Here is an 18,618-nt window from a genome sequence, read left to right on the forward strand (position 1 = left end):
TCACGTGACTTAAAACGTGCCTTAACAAATCCCCACCTTATCTTTTTAACCGTAGAAAATATCGAAAAACTAATTCTGGTGCCGCTCTAGCATTTCGTCCGAAGATTCCAACAAACCAAACCGCACCCTTCTAAGTCGAGAAATAAAAAAGTTACGGGCTGTTCGCCAATTTAAAAAGTCACGTGACTACAAAGTATAGAACATACATTAAATGTCGTTGGGAAAATTTTCCTGATGAAACAGTTTGATGTATATGCAAAAACTTATTAGTTCCCCCTTTTAAATCAGTCAAATATTTTTTTATTTGGAAACCGTCCAAAAATCATACGCAGTATTATACGAGTAACAAATCTTAAAAACTGCAACACACAATTTTGTCTAGGATTTTGTGAAATACCACAAGCAAACAATTTTTTTTTAAAACAGAACCATTGCACGACGCTGCGGTATTTTACAAGTCCTAGAAGTGATCTTACTTACAGTCCAAGTCGTGAAGGAGCTGCACCGCAGTCAGGATCTTCGCCCGATGGTCGGCATTGACGATCCCCAAATAATCCAAATCCGAAGGTTCGATCTCCTTGAACAATTCCAGATCCTCGTACCCGTTCAGGACGAACACGGAAATATACTCCTGCAGGTTGATCTTCTGCAGCAGTTCCTCCACCGAGGCGGGCTTCCCCTTGATGTTCCTGTGCCACTTGATCTCTCGCTTCATCTTCACCGACCTTTCCGACAGCAGTTCCACGTTGATGAACTTGAACGTGCCTTTCCTCCCCCTACAGATCCCCCTCCATTGGCCACTAGCGCTCATTGAAACTATATCTATTATATCACCAGCCTGGAAAAAAAAATTGATACACACGCGTGGTCGGCGGCGAGCTCAACGCGATACCTTAAATTTTAATGCTTCCTTGTCGTAAGGACTCGGAGTATGGTCCACTAACGCTCTGGCCCTTCCCACTATTTGGTCCGTAGGGCTCGGGTCTGGCTCTTCAGTCGATATGGAGCTGTGGTTGCTGCCCGCACGTACCAAAGCCTGGGTACCTGGACATCGATCGAATGATGGTAATTAGTTGGTTTGTCATGAATTTTCGAGTTGGAAAGTTACTTACTGGATCCAGATCCGCTGGGCAGGCTCTCCACGGAGCTGGCGGAGCAGGGGAACGCCTGTTCCGCGGCCCGTTGCTCGGCAGCATCATTTTTTAACCTGGAAATTTTCCTCTGGACGTCCTCTCTGATCCCCCTCACTTTGCCCACTATTCCGGACACGCCCGCTGATCTGCCGTCACTCGACTGCAAGTTCGAAAAAAAAATTGTTAGAACAAGTCTTGTAGATTTTCCACAAAACTCTTAGAATTCTGAGCGTACCACGTGCACAGTCGCCACCTGCTGGGTGCAGTTGGCGAAATCCTCCTGATCCTCGTAGTCGGAGCTCTGACTGGGCGACAGCCCGTCCTCGCTTCGGGGGTACCCTGCCGATTTCCTGAAATGCCTGATCTTGCTCTCCAGTTGCGTGTAATACTGCGGCGAGATTATCTGGCCCAGTTCCTGCTGCTCGGAACGGCTCGTGTCCACGGACAGCGTCGACAGTCTGGAGCTTACGCTCTGGACGTCGGAACCCGCGTAATCCCCGCTTTCCCTGTCCCTCGAAGACCTAAAATGTAAAGCGCGTCTGAAGAATATCGTAAATAAAGACGGATACCTAAAACGTAAAGCGTGTCTGAAGAGTATCGTAAAATTCAAGACGCCATTTCGTAAATAAAGACGGATTCATTAGAAATTAAAAAAAAATTAAATTAGAAAACCTCCATTAAAACGGACTGTACTCTCACCTAAGGGGGATGATGGCCGGGGGATACCCGGCTTGCGGGGGCAGGATCAGCCCCCTCCTGGGCGTCCCCCTGGGCGTTATCCCGGAAGGGGTGATCTCCCTCGGCAGAGATATGTCCCCCGCGCTCCTCAGGCTGATGATCCCCTCGCCTCGGGGTTCCTGCCTCAGGTTGAGGGTGAAACAGACCCTGCCGTTCTGTATGGTGGCAGTGGGTCCCGGGCTGCCGCCCATCAGGAAATCCTCGGGGTCGCTCTCGTAGGGGGGTTCGTCGTACCAGTGGCCCAGTGAGTGGGTGCCGGGGGCTAGCATCCGGGCGTCCTCGTCGTACATGTAGGTGTCGTCTAAAATGGAGGAATTACAAGAAATCGGCAATCGTTTACGAAAAAGCTCTAAAAACGCTAACGACGTTTTGCAGAGTGTTAATAATGGGTTTAACTCGATCACTAAAAGCGGGATTGTTGAGGTTATTTTTTTATTTCTTATGAAATATAATAGATGGCGTTTTGTTTGTAGGCTTCCGTGTCTGTCGTTAATGGTTGAATGATTTCCGGATTGGTTGCCTGCCGTTGATTTACAACTCTTGATGTTTCAAGAGATATATCGCTCTCTTCTTCAGAAGAAAGAAGTCTTCTTTCAGAGAGCGATATGTCTCTCGAAATGTCAAGAGTTGTAAATCGACGACGTGGCAACCAGACCGGAAACCATTCAACCAATAATAGACAGCGCTGTAAGTTTAGCTAGAACGTTTTGAAACAGTTTTATTACCGTTAACTCACCTCCAGATAAAGGTCCTCGAATGCCTTCTTTTCCTAATTGCAATAAACCCTGTTTTATGTCTCTTAAAATCTGAAACAAATATAATATATTGAATTATATGATTTGACACACCAATCGTCGTATTACAACTTACATTAAAACAGTTATTTTTGTATCTAGAACGCGAAATGGTACTTTTGCGTTTTGCAGAGCTTAGCGAAGCAAAATATCCACTCGAGAACGCAAAAGCATTCTGTACATTTAACTTTTTAGGACTAAGATTATGGTTAAGTTACGGCTAAGTTAGGACTAATACTTTTTTATAAACCAACCATGAGATGCAACCAATATTTTTTCAAAAACTGCAATAAAATTAAAAAATTGTTATATATAACTAAAAATTAGTTGTGAAAAAGTACTGTCGGAATTGTATATGTATTGTAATTCACATTTTGTAGGGAGCTCTATCTGGGTCGCTGTTTCAGGAAGGCACACTATATTTTAATCTAAAACTTTATTTTTCCATAAAGACAAATCTTAACAGTGCTTCTTTTTCGTACATAAGATAACACATAACCTCTCTTTTTCCTTAACCATAAGCCTAAGAAGTAAGAAGTGTAGAACTAAGAACACAATTTACTCCAGATCTCCTCTTCTTCTTCTTCTTATTCGAATAAGTAAATCGCGCGGGATTTTTTAAATATTTGAAACAGGTTACTACAATTCTCATGTGTTTCATTCAAAATGAGCTCGGAAAGTGAAGACGAGCATTTGCCAAGGGAAGTATTCGAAGCGACACAAAGTGCTGTTTCACAATTAATCCCCAAAAAATCGTCGAGATAGTACGAGATTGCCTACGAGTTCAAAGGGTGGGAAGAAAATTTAAAAAGTATCCGAAGCGATATTACTGGCATATTTCGAACATAAAATTTAAAAAATTAAACCTTCGACGTTATGATCAGTATACTCCATGTTAAAAAGTACACTGAATGCCAAAAAAAAAATGTAAATATCGGAAAATTTCCAAAACTAATACCACATTTGAAAAGCAAATCAGTTGGAAACCGTTCGACAAAGTCCAGAATTCTAACAAAGAGGAAATTGAGAGATTCTTACAAAAAACACTTGGTAATAGATTTCTGCTAAAAAAGGTAATCCAAATTAATGTAATTCGATCGATTTAACTAATTTTGGACAACTTTTCAAGTCGTTTTAATAATTGGTGTTTGTGGAGCTTTGAGAAGAGACGAGCTACTAAAGATAACGATCCATGATATAGAAGACAAAGATTCAATTATTATTATAAGAATTCTCGATTCCAAAACTCATTCTCCGAGATGTTGTGTGATTTCAAGTCCAGACCAAATGAAGATATACCGGCAGTTACCACAAGTCGAAGATTTTTTGTAAAGTATGACAGGGAAAATGTGTTAACCAAGTGGTTGGCGTCAACAAAATAAGGAATGTGCCAGAGGAAATAGTAACTTAAGTATCTCAATTTGCCTTGTCCGGAAACTTATACATAGCACTGCTTTAGACGTTCAACCACTCTGTTGGCCGATGCAGGGGCCGATATTACCACCATTAAACGACATGAGACACGAAAAAACGAATATATTTTTTTGAATATATGTTAATTTATCATGTTTTAATAGCCCCCTCAAAAGATCAGCTCAAAAAAATTTTTTAGAGGTCGCTCAAGATTATTAAAAATTACCAAAATCGTCAAAAATTGAATTAAAAAAAAAAAAATCTAGTTATTTTATCATTTCCTGAAAAAAATATGGATTCTGAAAATTTCAAATCGATATTTTAATTTCTAAAGGTCACACATAATTATTTTAACTTTAAAAGTAGTGTAGGTACCTAAAATGTTTTCGAGCGACCTCTAAAAATAAATATTAACGAACTAATAATTTTTTTTATCAAATTTGATAAACAAAAGAATAGAAATAAATCACGAGACACTTTTTCGAGGCATTTACTACCGCACTGTGAGTATCAAATATTTATAATTTTTTAATTTTTTAAAATTTAAATATCCCGTGATNATTTTTTGTAAAGTATGACAGGGAAAATGTGTTAACCAAGTGGTTGGCGTCAACAAAATAAGGAATGTGCCAGAGGAAATAGTAACTTAAGTATCTCAATTTGCCTTGTCCGGAAACTTATACAGGGCACTGGTTTAGACGTTCAACCACTCTGTTAGCCGATGCAGGGGCCGATATTACCACCATTAAACGACATGAGAGGGTGGTCTTTCAGTCCCAAAAAAAACGTATAATTTTTTTTCGTGTCTCTTGTGAATATATGTTACTTTATCATCTCAAAAGATCAGCGCAAAAAAAAATTTTTTAGAGGTCGCTCAAGATTTTTAAAAATTACCAAAATCGTCAAAAATTGAATTAAAAAAAAAAACAAAAATTTTCTAGTTATTTTATCATTTCCTGAAAAAAATCTGGATTCTGAAAATTTCAAATCGATATTTTAATTTCTAAAGGTCACTCATAATTATTTTAACTTTAAAAGTAGTGTAGATACCTAAAATGTTTTCGAGCGACCTCTAAAATTAAATATTAACGAACTAATAATTTTTTTCATCAAATTTGATAAACAAAAGAATATAAATAAATCACGAGACACTTAAAAAATTTCTCGAGGCATTTACTACCGCACTGTGAGTATCAAATATTTATAATTTTTTAATTTTTTAAAATTTAAATATTTCGTGATTTATTTCTATTCTTCTGTTCATCAAATTCGATAAAAAAAAATATTAGTTCGTTGATATTTATTTTTAGAGGTCGCTGAAAACATTTTAGGTACACTACTTTTAAAGTTAAAATAATTATGAGTGACTTAAAAATTAAAATATCTATTTGAAATTTTCAGAAACGAGATTTTTTTCAACCCAGGAAATAATAAAATAACGAGAAAAAAAATTCAATGTTTGACGATTTTGGAAATTGTTAAAAATCCTGAGCGACCTCTAAAAAAATTTTTGTTGAGCTGATTTTTTGAGGGGGCACTTAAAACATGATAAACTAACATGTTTTCACAAGAGACACGAAAAAAAAAATATTCGTCTTTTTTAGGCTAATCTAGGAGACATATTTAGAGGTACGTGATAAAAAAAGACTCACTTTCTCAACTAAAAATTTAACGAAAATAACTTTTGATGACAGTTTTCGAAAAAGGCTATTTTCAACTGTTTTTTTCTTTTTGCACGTGTGAACCAACAATGAAACTCCTTCTTCCGCGGTAGCTTAACCAAATTCGATTTATATTAAAAGTTAAAAGCACCGACTATAGTAGCGTATATCAACAAGCAGGGGTCTCCACATCGCGATATTCCCCCCTTACCACTGAAAACAGCGCCGTGGAAGGTGGAATTCCCAAGTGGGGGATACATATTTTTAGCAGAACGGAACGCCAGTAAAAATTCGTTTTATTCCTGTCAAAAAATAACTTATGTCCCTCTCGGTTATGAATTTGAATGCCCGCTCAAAGGAAATTTATCGCATCCGGGGCCACTGCTTTTATTACATTACCTACTCCATAAAAGATAACATTGTTAGCCAGAACTGAATACAGAATTCTAGAATAGACCAGATTCTTCCTTTAAAATCAGTTTTCCATTCAGTAGACGCGAAAAAAAATTACAGGACGCCATCTAGCGGTTCTGCTTGCGCAAGGATAAATACCAAACAATTTGTCCACGTTTCTTCGACATCTGGCGATTTCCGAATCCAATAACTCGTAAAGTGTTGCGCACACGTTAACCGCAAACGTATGTGGTAGCCGAAAGTAGACGTATTAAATTCGTACGTTACTTTTTACGACCGATACTGCCAATTTGCAATAAACACTATAATATGGAGCTATCTGGCGGATTCCATGTGTATAGGTTTAAGCATAAAATAAGCCACGTTTTATTGTCCGTGAAATGCGAAAGTCTAGTCGGCGGTAAAATTCCGGGGCCGCCCATCCGATAACGCGATTTTCTTTCGCTTGTAGCTGTCACAGTTTAATGCGATTTTGATTTACGCAAGCGTCATAAGACTGCGTTACCAGTTCTATGAATTTCTGCGCATGCCTTTTGGACAATGTAATGTCCCCAGTGCAGATAAAACTAGTTAAAACGCTTGAAGATACATTTTTTTACGCAAAAGCAAAAACTAACAGATGTACTGCACTTAGCGAATTCGCGTTCGTTTCCAATTTCGCTCGCGCCCGTCGACGCCGATTTCCTGCGCTTTTTAAGCAATTTAAAGCGAGACGTAAGGCCCGCCGAGGGATTTAGGAGGGCTTAGGCGAGCCCCCCCAGCAAAAACGGGATCATCATCCATTTGCGAGAGTAATCGCCATTCCAATTGCACCGATAAATTAGTCCAACTTACCTCCTCGTGCTCCTTCGTGAATTTTTCCCTCTTCCTTAAAGCCTCTTGCAGTTTCAGCTGGAAAAAGAAACAAAACAAATGTTAGTTGGAAACGAGGAGCGCGGCCACCGCGTGGAGCGGGCGCCCAGTGGCGGCTTTACGGGGTGGGGTGAGATGAGAGGGATAAACGTTACTTTACTGCGTATTTCTGTTTCTAGCAGGCACAAAATACAACGAAAGCGCCCTCTGTTGTTCGTCAAAGTAAGTAATGCCATCAAATCGGCACAGCCTCGTGCAGTATGATCCCGGTGATTATTGCAAACCGATCAACCTCAACCCACCCGACGGCCATACCCAGCCGGTCCGTCTTCCCGATGGCCACTTAAAACTCCCCAGACGGCCGTTTTCTATCGCGGCCGCCCGTAAACATTATCACTAGACCCGAGTCCGGCGGCTCGCGCCGCGTCCTGGTTCGCTTTTTCCCAGGCGTAGACCGCCGCGAGTCCTAAATCAGGATGTCCCTTGCTATCCTGCGTCCGGTTTTTACGGCCAGGAACGCTGCCGCTTCGCGGGGGGAGGGAGAGTCTTTACGGCCCTCTTTACGACCGCAACGGATGCATTGCCGACTTACGAGGGCCAGATATAAAAGGGAATTACTATAATTTTTTTTCGCTATCCCGGCTCGTAAGAGAATTAAAAACTTTTGAAATACATCACTAAATAAAAATAGTCTAAATAAATTGTTACGTTTATTTTAATTAAAATATAAAAAAATAACCGCAAACATGTCAAAATTCTAAAGTAACCCTTTTTAAATCTTGCTTATACTTCCAATTCATAGTTTATTATTTTTTTAAGGAAATGGGGGGAACCCAAATGATCTCACCTTATAGATTGTCTCTTCGAAGGTGTTCGGCGTGCCTCCGTTCATCTGCAGGTGCCTCAGCCTGTCGTAGTCACGGGGGTCCACCATGGAGCGCAGGACGGCGTGCTGGCCCAGATCTGTCAGACCCAGACCGCTCTGGAGGACGCTGTCTGGCGTGTCGACCTGAGGAAGAATTTACGGCTTTAGGTTTTTTTACGGACTGGAGTTTTATCGCGGCGTACATTTTTTATAGCCGATCCCACTTCTGATTTCACTAATCTACTCTTATAAAAATATTCGTATGTCTCTTTGCACTGTTAAAAATAGAAAAGTCAATTTTAAACACTTATATTCCGTTTCTTGTAATCTTTCTTTATTATCGTATTTTTATGTCCAAATGACGCTATACGGTAACAGTAATGCCACTGTTTGTAGGAGTATTCAATGGATTAAGATCTGGTACAAACGGCGGCGATTGCAAGAAAAAAACGTACGACTAGGGAGATTAATTGAATTAAATAAAACTGCTGACGAATTCTAAGTGACGCCTAGCATTAGCTGTAAGAAGATTTTGGCGTCATCAACGTTCTCAAATAAATCGAGTCGGCGGGTGAGGGACGTAGCCCAAATTTAAATTTTTATCCGGTCAAAGGAGGCGACGATTTTTCTTTGTCAGACGTGTTAGATTAAATATCGCGAGCGGCGGAAATTTCCTCAACTGATGGCGCCGGGAAATGGATCTTTCGCTTCCGTGACCGTTCCAACAATTATTATTAATAGTAGGGGGTTAAGTGACGTCCCATTCGAACTAGAATCGGCGGCTTGGAATTGCAATCGCGTACTGTGATGGACAGCTAGTTTTCCAGACTCGTTATTAAAGATACATATCTGGCAGTCTTGCTATGGCGATGGAAAAATTGTTTGCTGACCGTCATTAGTCGGGTATTTTACAATTTTTTAATCACAAATAAAATATTACTATTTCCTTTTCATTTTGTCTTCATTTAAATCATAAAAAAATTAAAACAGACGCTGTGAATCTCATGAACATCACGATTTAGTTTTAGGTGTAAAAATTATTGAAATATCTGACAAAAATCTATGGGAACGCATTTCGAGACCACCCTGTGGAAATTAGTCAATATTTAGGCATTATTTTCACCGAGATCTTTAAAATAGAGTTTCGATATTTTTATATTGTCTGTAATTATTTATTTGTGGACATTTTTAGTTACTTTTTGAGTGGATATTTTTGCCACATAAAAACAAAAGTTTATTAAAAAAAATAACCAACCTTTTGCGCCAAAAATATAAGTCAAAAGGATATCTCACCCTGACAGAGTAGACCTTGCTTTCTCCTTTCTCAAATTGACTTAAAACTCGCTTATTTATTTTTTTATTTTGTTTCAATGTGACAGAAATGCCGAATCAAAATAAAGTTGAATACATTTGTTGGACTTTTAATTTCAAAACAAAAACTCCGACTGCCTTACTGAATAAAATGCAAGTATTTAATTTTCAACGGACTGAATCAAATTCTATAGGACTAAAACCAATTTGAGCGCGAATCGAATAATTTCAGCTGCCGTATTTTTCCTGCGAACATCTCTCCAATATAAAACGCTTTTCTTCGAGGGAATCCATTAGTCAGTCCCGGAATTATGCAGATTTTCTAAGAAATTACATTGTATGATAAGGGCTCCTTGAATAAAAAGTTAATATTCCATCTAAAGTTTGCTTTTAATTTACCCGGGAGCTCGGGGAATGCGAAATTAACGAAAAATGTGCATTATCGTCTCCGCCGACTGCATTGAAGAAGACGCGTCGTGGTAAAAAGACGTTGGGATGGCGGGAGAGCTTATTTCCTTGCACGTTTTTGAAAAAAATCATATATTATTCCATGTTATCGAATCTGAGACACCCTGTACAATTATTTCACCACCATAGTTACAGGGTTTAGACGGCATACCAAAAACGTAGCCCCGATCCCCTCCTCTACCCCCGCAGTTCCTCCTTTCCTTAATTAATTGCTATTTGCCGGATCTTATTAATTTTGCAGCAGCGTATTACACAAAGAGAGCCGCCCGCTGCCGAAAGGGCCGCCGCCGCGCGATGTTATAGTTTTGTTTAAACAAGAACGGGTAAATACAAAAACACACAACATAACTTATAACGACGATAAGGGCAGGAGCTACGGCGACGCCTCGTCGAATTATTTGCGCGGGACAAACGCCGGTTCCGAACCCGCATTTAAACGGAATTAACAAAACGTTAACGAGTGCCTAGGCGTAATTAACAGGGGCCGTTATTTTCGGGACTCAAAAATCCTAATTATTACAATAAGCCATGGAATTCGAGTCTCGCGTTCTCGAATTCCATGATAAATTTGTATTAGAGGCTGGAAAATTGTGAAGTCCTTTATTTACGACTTAAACCAAAAAAAAACACGACATCGACGTGGCATGGGAACAGACCCCACGCGACGCGAATATTATGACATTACGGCGATAAAACGGCCCTCCTGTTAACGGCGTAAACGGAGAAAATTAACAGTGGCAGATTCCCGATAAAGGTGTTAATTACGCTGCACTACCTCCGTAAAAAATCGCCGCGATCCAGAGCCGATCACGCTAACGGATTGATCATTATATGCGAAGTTAAACGGCCATTCGTGCTCGACAGCAGTAAATGTAAGGGAGTGGGTTGTACTCGAGAAGTAGGGGGTGTAGTTAGGTTAATTTCACGCGGATATCGCGAGCAAAGCTGAGAACATTGCCGGCTGTGTCATTAGGAGCAGACCTGGTAATAAAACTGCATGTAAATACAGCCAACTACTCCGCTGATTAGGGATTTTTAGTGGACAGTACCAAACGTGGAATAGTGAAGTGTCTGTACTATATTACACCAGGGGTCAAGCTATTTTTTGCTGGAATACCTTCAGTACAACTCGCATAATAAAAGTATAGATCCCTAGATCTGGGCGAGGTCCGGAACATTTTCTAAATTGCAAAAATGTTTTAAAAATTTTAAAAAATACCTATTTTATCTGAGTTTTTTACTTATATCTTGGAACCTAAGCATTTTGGAAGAATATTGAAGAGGAAAAAAAGTTTTAGAATTGAATTTTGCACAATATACCGCAAGTTAAAATTGTTTAAATTTTTTACCAATGTCGCAAAATAGTAGTAATTAATGAAAAAAAAGAAGTCATTTGGACAATTTTTAAAAATATTTTAATTTCTTCGAGTGCATTCTAATTTTGGTAAAAAAAACTTTAGAGTATAATAAAACAACACACTAAATTTCATTAAAATCGGTTCGATAGTTTTCGCAAAATATATTTTTTTAAATTAAGTGTTGCCAGCCTCAAATAAAGCATCTAGATACTTGAAAATTTTTTCACATAGAAAAGACCGCTCAACCTTACAAATGGTTTTTCAGAAATTGAAATCGGTTGATTGGAATGGCCCCAGTTAATACTTTTTTTATTTTTAAAAAATTAGATTACATTTATCAATTTGTAATTTAGTTTTTTCAAAAAAATTATAACTTTAATGTACTCGGAAAGACGCTTCTTTAAAAAAAAGTCAAATTCCGTTTATTGGTTTTCGAGATATAAGCGGTCAAAGTTTATCGGCATTTACCGTTAATTTATAAACAACAACAATAATTTTTGATCCAGTGGCTTCGGTTTTCCGAGTCTTTTTTTTTTAATCCGATGTCTTGCTAACCAAGGAATACGAATATCATAATGTCAACTGTCTAATTTGCACATATTTTGTTTGTTTTGAATTTTCAAAAATCACCCCTATTTAGGGGTTGAAAAGACGCCCAAAATGAAGAATTGAATATTACCAATAAATATAAAAACTATTAGCATGTGAATTTTTCTATCGAATGATTATTGATACAAAGAAAGATTTATTCTCATGACTGAAATAAGCATGTTGAATTAGAAAATCCACCCTTAAGCGCGCTCAGGGGGTGGAATCATCCCCGAAAATAGAGAATATCAGAAGTAATTGTAAAAATTCCAAAAAAAAAATATATTAAGATAATTCACATGCTAATAGTTTTTATATCAATTGGTAATATTCAAATTCTTCATTTTCGGCATTTTTTCCACCCCTACGTGGGGGTAATTTTTAAAATTTTCAGAATACTAAAAACTATGCTCATTTCAGTTTTTTATAAGTAATTTGCGACCAAAAACATATTTTTATGTATTTTTTTAAATTCTATGCGAATTGTGAAAAAACGGGCGAAAATCACAGGTTTTTTGCGGTCACTCTTTACTGTGGCCATCCTAATCAACCATTTAAATTTTTCAAAAACCGGTTGAAAGGTTGAGCGGTCATTTCTATGTGAAAAAATTTTCAAGTATCTACATGCTTTATTTGAGGCTGCGCTATATTTTAAAAATTAGAAAATTTATTTTCAAAATTTTTTTCAAAAAATTATTTTGCGAAAACTATCCAACCGATTTTAATGAAATCTGGTGTGTTGTTTTATTATACTCTAAAGTTTTTTTTTACCAAAATTATAATGCGTTCGGAGCAATTAAAATATTTAAAAAAAATTATCCAAAAAACTTGATTATTTTGAATTATTTTCATCAATTATTGCTATTTTGCAACATCGGTAATATATTTAAACATTTTTAACCTACAGTATATTGTACAAAATTCAATTCTAAAACTTTTTTCCTCTTCAATATTCTTCCAAAATGCTTAGGTTCCAAGATATAAGTAAAAAACTCCGATAAAATAGGTATTTTTTAAACATTTTTGCAATTTTGAAAATGTTCCGGGTCTCGCCCAGATCTAAGGATCTGCACTTTTATTATGCGAGTTGTACTGAAGGTAATCCAGAAAAAAATTGCTTGCCCCCTCTCACATCCACCCCAAAACAGATCCGCCCTGGTCTACATCTTATTTAATAAAAATTTTCTATAACTTCTTCGTGCCGTTCAGTACATCAGAGAACGTCTTGATTATATTTTAAACTTAATTCTCCTTAAGGATTATAATATTCCTCTTATTTACCAAAGCCTCTTTCTGATATTCCCAGGGGTTCAATCCAAATTAGATACAATTTCAAGGTAATACCGTTAAAAATTTCATTCTGATTCCAATCTAACTACCATGAAACAGAAGTTAAAGCGAAACGTCTTTGTTTAATAATATTATTAGCCGCGGTTGACTGGGTCTTCTTTCCCTCGAAACTTTTGAAAAAGTTTAACGATAAGCCCCCAATTTGCTTCTTAAATGTGGCCTTTCTTTGACGTCAAAAAGAGTTTATACGCAGATACAATTATGATCAGCGATTCGAGTTTGTGCGAAGAGACACCGCGTTGCCCTTTTCGATGCCGGACGAGCATCGTTAGGCATCTGAAAGGATCTAAAAGTTGATAAGGCCGCGTGAATTATCTTCAGATAATAAATTAGTAACTACACCTATCGTTGCCTATTTTGTCCCTAGCCACGATCCCTCGAAAATAAAACGCGAAATTCCTGAGGCACTCTCCCGCTTCTCACCCCCTTACGAATTGTTTTGGGGCGCGTGAATTTTTTACGCGTCCGTCTGGAATAAAAACGTAATAACATCCTCGTATGGCGCGATAAATAAACGTTTCTTTTTTCGACGCGAGGTCCTGGTGCTGGGGGGTCGGGATCGAGACCTCCCGGGAGGGTTGCCTCTCCGGCGGGGACCCATTGACCGATAGGTCGTCCTGAAAAAGGATCATTCCGGCGCGATGCAGCAGCAACTTGAATTTATCGCAATTATACCGGACTATTGTAATAAAAATGCAGGAAAATCCATTCTATAAACAATATATCATCAAAATGTTTTAATTCGTCGGAATATTTCAGAATGTCAATAACCTTTTTTAACTTTTAAAGGACAATGAAGTCAACGGCAATGAATTCAACAGGTTTTAGAAGTTTTTGAAATATTTGGAAATATTTTGAAGTTATTCTCATATTTGGTTCATTATTTGGCCCCATTTAATAAATATTGTTGGTTCCCTGAATTCATTTCTGTTTTCTGCCGTGTTCCAGGTACAATTTTTCAACTAAAATGTTATCGATATCTGTGCGCAAATTCTGCCAAGTGATTCTATAATTTATCAATACAAAAATACCAATTCCTTTGTGAGGTTCTGCACATTACTTTTATCCAACTTGACAACGGCTAAATCTGAACTCTTTGAACATAAATATGAACGTTCTTAAAGTTCCTGCATCTGAAACTTACCCGACATTTTACCTCTGCTTGCACTCTGCTACCTATCTCCCCCTAGTCGCGCTGCACCTGTCAGTTTTTAAAACTAATTTCAACTTTTACAATTTCCCCAAGTTTTAATGACCACATCAAATCGAAACAAGCCCGGCAATTGTTAACTGCATAGCCGGGGTATAGCAATATTTAGCGAAATTATCCGGGTTCCGGGTTAATTTGGAGGCCCGGTTTTTCTCCTAGACGACTATGACAGCTGATTGATTTATTACCGTACTCCGCTCCCGGTATTTCCCCCGGGGGGTGAAAAATAGTAGCGCATCCTCTCTATTTCGCTGAGAGCAAAGTAGCCGCTGTGGCTCATTTCGAAGTTTCAGGGAAGTACGGAACTTCGGCGGAGTTGAGTGCAGCCCGCTCTAAGAGGTACTTTCGAGAGTTTTCTAGGTGTGTAAACGACTTTAAAGTTTACCTAGCGCGAGGTTCGAAATTAGTAAATATACCCAGTTCGATAAGATCCTTTATTAAAAGTTCGGGCGGCGGTTTAGCTGTCGTGATTGTAATAGTTTCCCTCGAAACGGGACGGGAGCTTCTCAGTGAGGAGTTCTCGGCGTTATATTCAGCGGCGGCTCGTGGATCAGGAAATAGAGGGGTCAATTAAACAATCAACATAATGTAACAAATTCCTTTTGAGATGCGAAGTGATCAGTAATTTTTTCATTAAAGGCATTTATTAACTTACACAATGACACCGCCCCGACCTAACCACGCCTGCGCCCAGCGGTTTATACATTACTTCTGTTAAAATGAAAGTTTATACTCCAAATATAGATATATATTTGTTTAACATTTAATGTCACACTGCCGACTCCATAAACGTCTTAAAATCAATGCAGAAATCGCTGACAATTATGCCCTTCTCCTCCACCACTACAGCGCATTTTTTTTCATCGAATTTTCCTTCCTTCACCCTGTAAAGAACCGCGTTTCCACCCTCCCCCTCCCCCCGTCTCCGGCGCCGGCTCACTAATTGAAGCTGCAGACAGGTTAGCACAAAGCTAGAGAGGAACACTTGCCCCAGAAGGTATCCGAAGATTAAAGCGGGTTCGCCCGCTCCACTTTTTGCGCAGCTTCCTGAATTTTAATAAGCACACACAAGTGGCCCGGCCGTTTGACGAGATCCGGTCTCGGGGCGCGGCGTCGTCGCGGATTTCGGAGCCCGGCTAGATTAAAGTTGTGGATTTTTTTCGCGACGCTGCCCAAAATGAAAGGCCTCATTTTTGTAATGGAAGAGCCGGGCGGGCGTTGTACGCCTCAACTGAACCTTTCGCCGAATATTTTCCCGAACAAAATGTGATTTTTTAAAGGCAACAGCTGCCATCCGTAAAGCTTTAGGATTTAAAAAAAAACATCAAAACAATTGTAAAAAGGATTAAAATGGTTTTAGAATGGGACGGAATACGTCAAAGTTGCTCCCGAATGGTTAGTTAGAAGCAAAAGGCTAAGTCAAAGGCCAAAAGCTAAACAAAAGGTCAAGCAAGAAAGATAAATAAACGGCAGGCTAATTTCTGTGGGCAAATATCAGTGACTGGAACTTTAATTTTAAAAGTCCTAGGCCTGTGAAATCTTAAAGGTTTTTTTCAAGAGGTATAAGAGCTAGAAACAAATATTTCTTATAAAAGTTGTAGGTCTATTGAATTTTTCTTGTACTATTAAAATTAACAGAGTTAGAGTGGCTAGAAGTTAAGGGATGATTTCAGAAATTTAAAAAGATCATAACAAGCAGAAAAACGAATGAATTTTATTTTGTTCAATCTACTCTAAAAAATGTAAACTTTCTTTTCGGGGAAATAGATATATTTTTTCATTTTTAATAAAAAAATTATAACAATTTCAATTTTTTAATCGTAAATTTTTATGATTTAGCACTAAAATAATTTTTTTCCATGCCATTCGATTGATTATACAAAATAATGAATAGTTGCTTTCGAAAAATTTTGATTTATTACAGAGATAAAAATCACATTCGCTTTGTGAAATTGTTATAANAACTCAAAAAGTATTGACTGTACAAAAAATTCCTATAGAACATTTTTTGTTTAGAATTCGTCCCTTTATCGAATCGTGATTTCATTTTTAATAAAAAAATTATAACAATTTCAATTTTTTAATCGTTAATTTTTATGATTAACACTAAAATAATTTTTTTCCATGCCATTCGATTGATTATACAAAATAATGAGTAGTTGCTTTCGAAAAATTTTGATTTATTACAGAGATAAAAATCACATTCGCTTTGTGAAATTGCTATAACTTCTTTATCAAAAATTAAAAAACTACTACTAAAGATAGATTTTTTAGAATAGATTGAAATAAAAAATAAAATTCATTAATTTCTCTGCTTATGATTTTTAAATTTCTGAAATCATCCCTTAACTTCTAGTCTCCTTAAATCGTTAATTTTAATAGTACAAGAAAAAGTCAATAGACCATTTTAATGTAGAATTTTATGCTCTATAACTTTTATAAGTTTTTTTTCAGCTCTCACCTCTTTTGAGTTATCTTGAAAACTCCTTTATTTTATCTTTTTCTCCCTGGTCGGGGGTTGAAAAAAAAATTACTGTCACTTATTGTTATTATATACCTCAAACTTATATCAAAAATTCAGGCAAGTTGACCAAAATTGCGATTTAATTGGACTATATAGTCAACTTTTCGAAAAATCGATCTTTTTTCGTTGTAAAACTTATAATGGCGTCTTTTTTCAATTAAATTAACACTCAAAAGAACATTAAAGAAAGTTAAAAACAAAAAAACTGCCAAATTTTAATTTAAAAAAAAAGTCGTTAAAAGTTTTAAAAACGAAAAAGGAATTTCCGATTGATTTTTTTCCTTTTTTTTTTCGGTACGAGACTAAGTCAAAAATAGGCAATTTCACCCATTCCTTAAATTTTTAAAAACTAAACAAGCACAATTAAATAACTAAACAATATTTGGACAAAGATATACATTTTTCTCTTAACAATCCCCCACCCCCTACAGGTGAATTACATCCTTTTTAACCATCCTTTTGCCTCGAAGGCTCAGACAGGCCCTCGACGCGACGTCGAACAAGCGTCGCCGGTCCTTCGACGGCGTCCTTCCGCACCTCACAGGACTCGCGTCGTTATCTAGCTCGCAACGACGCGAAAAAACAGCAAACGGGAAGGCGAGCTACCAAGACGCATCTCAGCAAAACCGCGCCGCTTTTCATCCTCACCATCAGATAGGACTTTCGCTTTGCGCCGCACTACAAGCCGTCTAGACGCTTTGTTCTGTGCACCTGAGCCGGGCGACGTATGCGGGGGTACTCGAAAGAAGCCGTTTCGAGGGCGGCTAGGCCCTTTTTAGCTTTAGAGAGATAGAAAATGACGTTCTTATTAAAGAATTACCACGAGCATTAAAATATGGAATTTACACCTCTTTAAAATGTACACGAGACCATTGAACATAATTACAGTAGTCATAAATCGGGGGATGAGCTATTGATATACGGCGAATGTAGACAAAATGCCACGGCCGCAGAACACGCATTTTAATGCTGTAAAATTGGTAACACTCGCTTAAAGGGAGCGTGAACAATCACAGCGAACGAAATTTAAAAAGCGTTTAGACTTAAAACGCCGAAACTGATCACCTTTCCGCCGCCTGGGAAGGTGTTTGAATTAAAATAAATGAATGAAAGCCCGGATATCGTTTAATATCGTTAGATCCATCGATGCGGGGGAGAGCCGGCATTATTTTCGGAGTGCCCGTCAGTCCTAATTGGTTCGGTAAATTAATTAACATCAAAGAATCTGTTCAGTTACAATCTTAGAGCGTTCTAATTGAATTTGTGTAAAATTGCCGGCGAAGGAAAACGCTTGGCGCGCTTCCACGACCCACGCGCCTTCTCTTGGGCCCATTTTTGTACCTCCCGGATAACACTGTACAGGGTGTCCAAAACTCGATAGTATGGGTCTACTGTGAGAGTACAAAAAATTTAAATAAAAAAAAATTTCCTGTTAAAAGCTCTCTTTTTTCTAACAAACTTTTATTAGAGAAATTTTTCTGTAAGTATCACTTCCCGTTTAAACGTTATAAGCAATATCGTCCCAAAGAGTCTCAAAAGAAATACCAGCTAAAAATCGCATTAGCGGTGGAACGATCAAGTAGTCGTTGGAAAATACTTGAATGTTCGTTGTTTAAAGTGCATAAATGTCACAGAATAGTTGTCATTACTCTATACGAACGATAAGCGTATAACTTTTTTGCTTACAAAACGTTTTCTCATTCAGAAAAAGTTGATATGTTGCTAATTTACGGCGAGTCACAAAAAAATCAAGAAGAGCTGTAGAGTTATATCGAGAAAAGTATCCAGAGCGTTTCATTCCTGATCATAGAACCTTTACAAGATTGGAGGCGACCTTGCGACGAAATGAAGATGCATTTTCTGTTCGGAAAAATCAAATAATTGACCGAAGGGTAAGAAACAATGTTAATACAGCTAGACTGTTACAGTATTTCGGACA

At 37.8% G+C, this 18,618-nt stretch overlaps 1 protein-coding gene across 1 annotated transcript in view; it reads right to left on the reverse strand.

Moving 5' to 3' along the window:
- Nucleotides 1-476: 476 nt before the first annotated feature.
- The window catches only part of LOC108911605, a gene marked incomplete at its 3' end in the record, with an annotated part of 224,820 nt that continues 206,678 nt past the window's right edge, over nt 477-18,618 (reverse strand). The window contains 8 exon segments of the mRNA XM_018716580.2: nt 477-838; nt 893-1,044; nt 1,113-1,293; nt 1,369-1,654; nt 1,833-2,172; nt 2,608-2,677; nt 6,988-7,044; nt 7,853-8,014. Coding sequence (XP_018572096.2) covers nt 477-838; nt 893-1,044; nt 1,113-1,293; nt 1,369-1,654; nt 1,833-2,172; nt 2,608-2,677; nt 6,988-7,044; nt 7,853-8,014 — 1,610 coding nt within the window.

The sequence above is a fragment of the Anoplophora glabripennis genome, unplaced genomic scaffold (genome assembly GCF_000390285.2).
Source record: "Anoplophora glabripennis isolate ALB-LARVAE unplaced genomic scaffold, Agla_2.0 scaffold488, whole genome shotgun sequence".
Lineage (NCBI taxonomy): Eukaryota > Metazoa > Arthropoda > Insecta > Coleoptera > Cerambycidae > Anoplophora > Anoplophora glabripennis.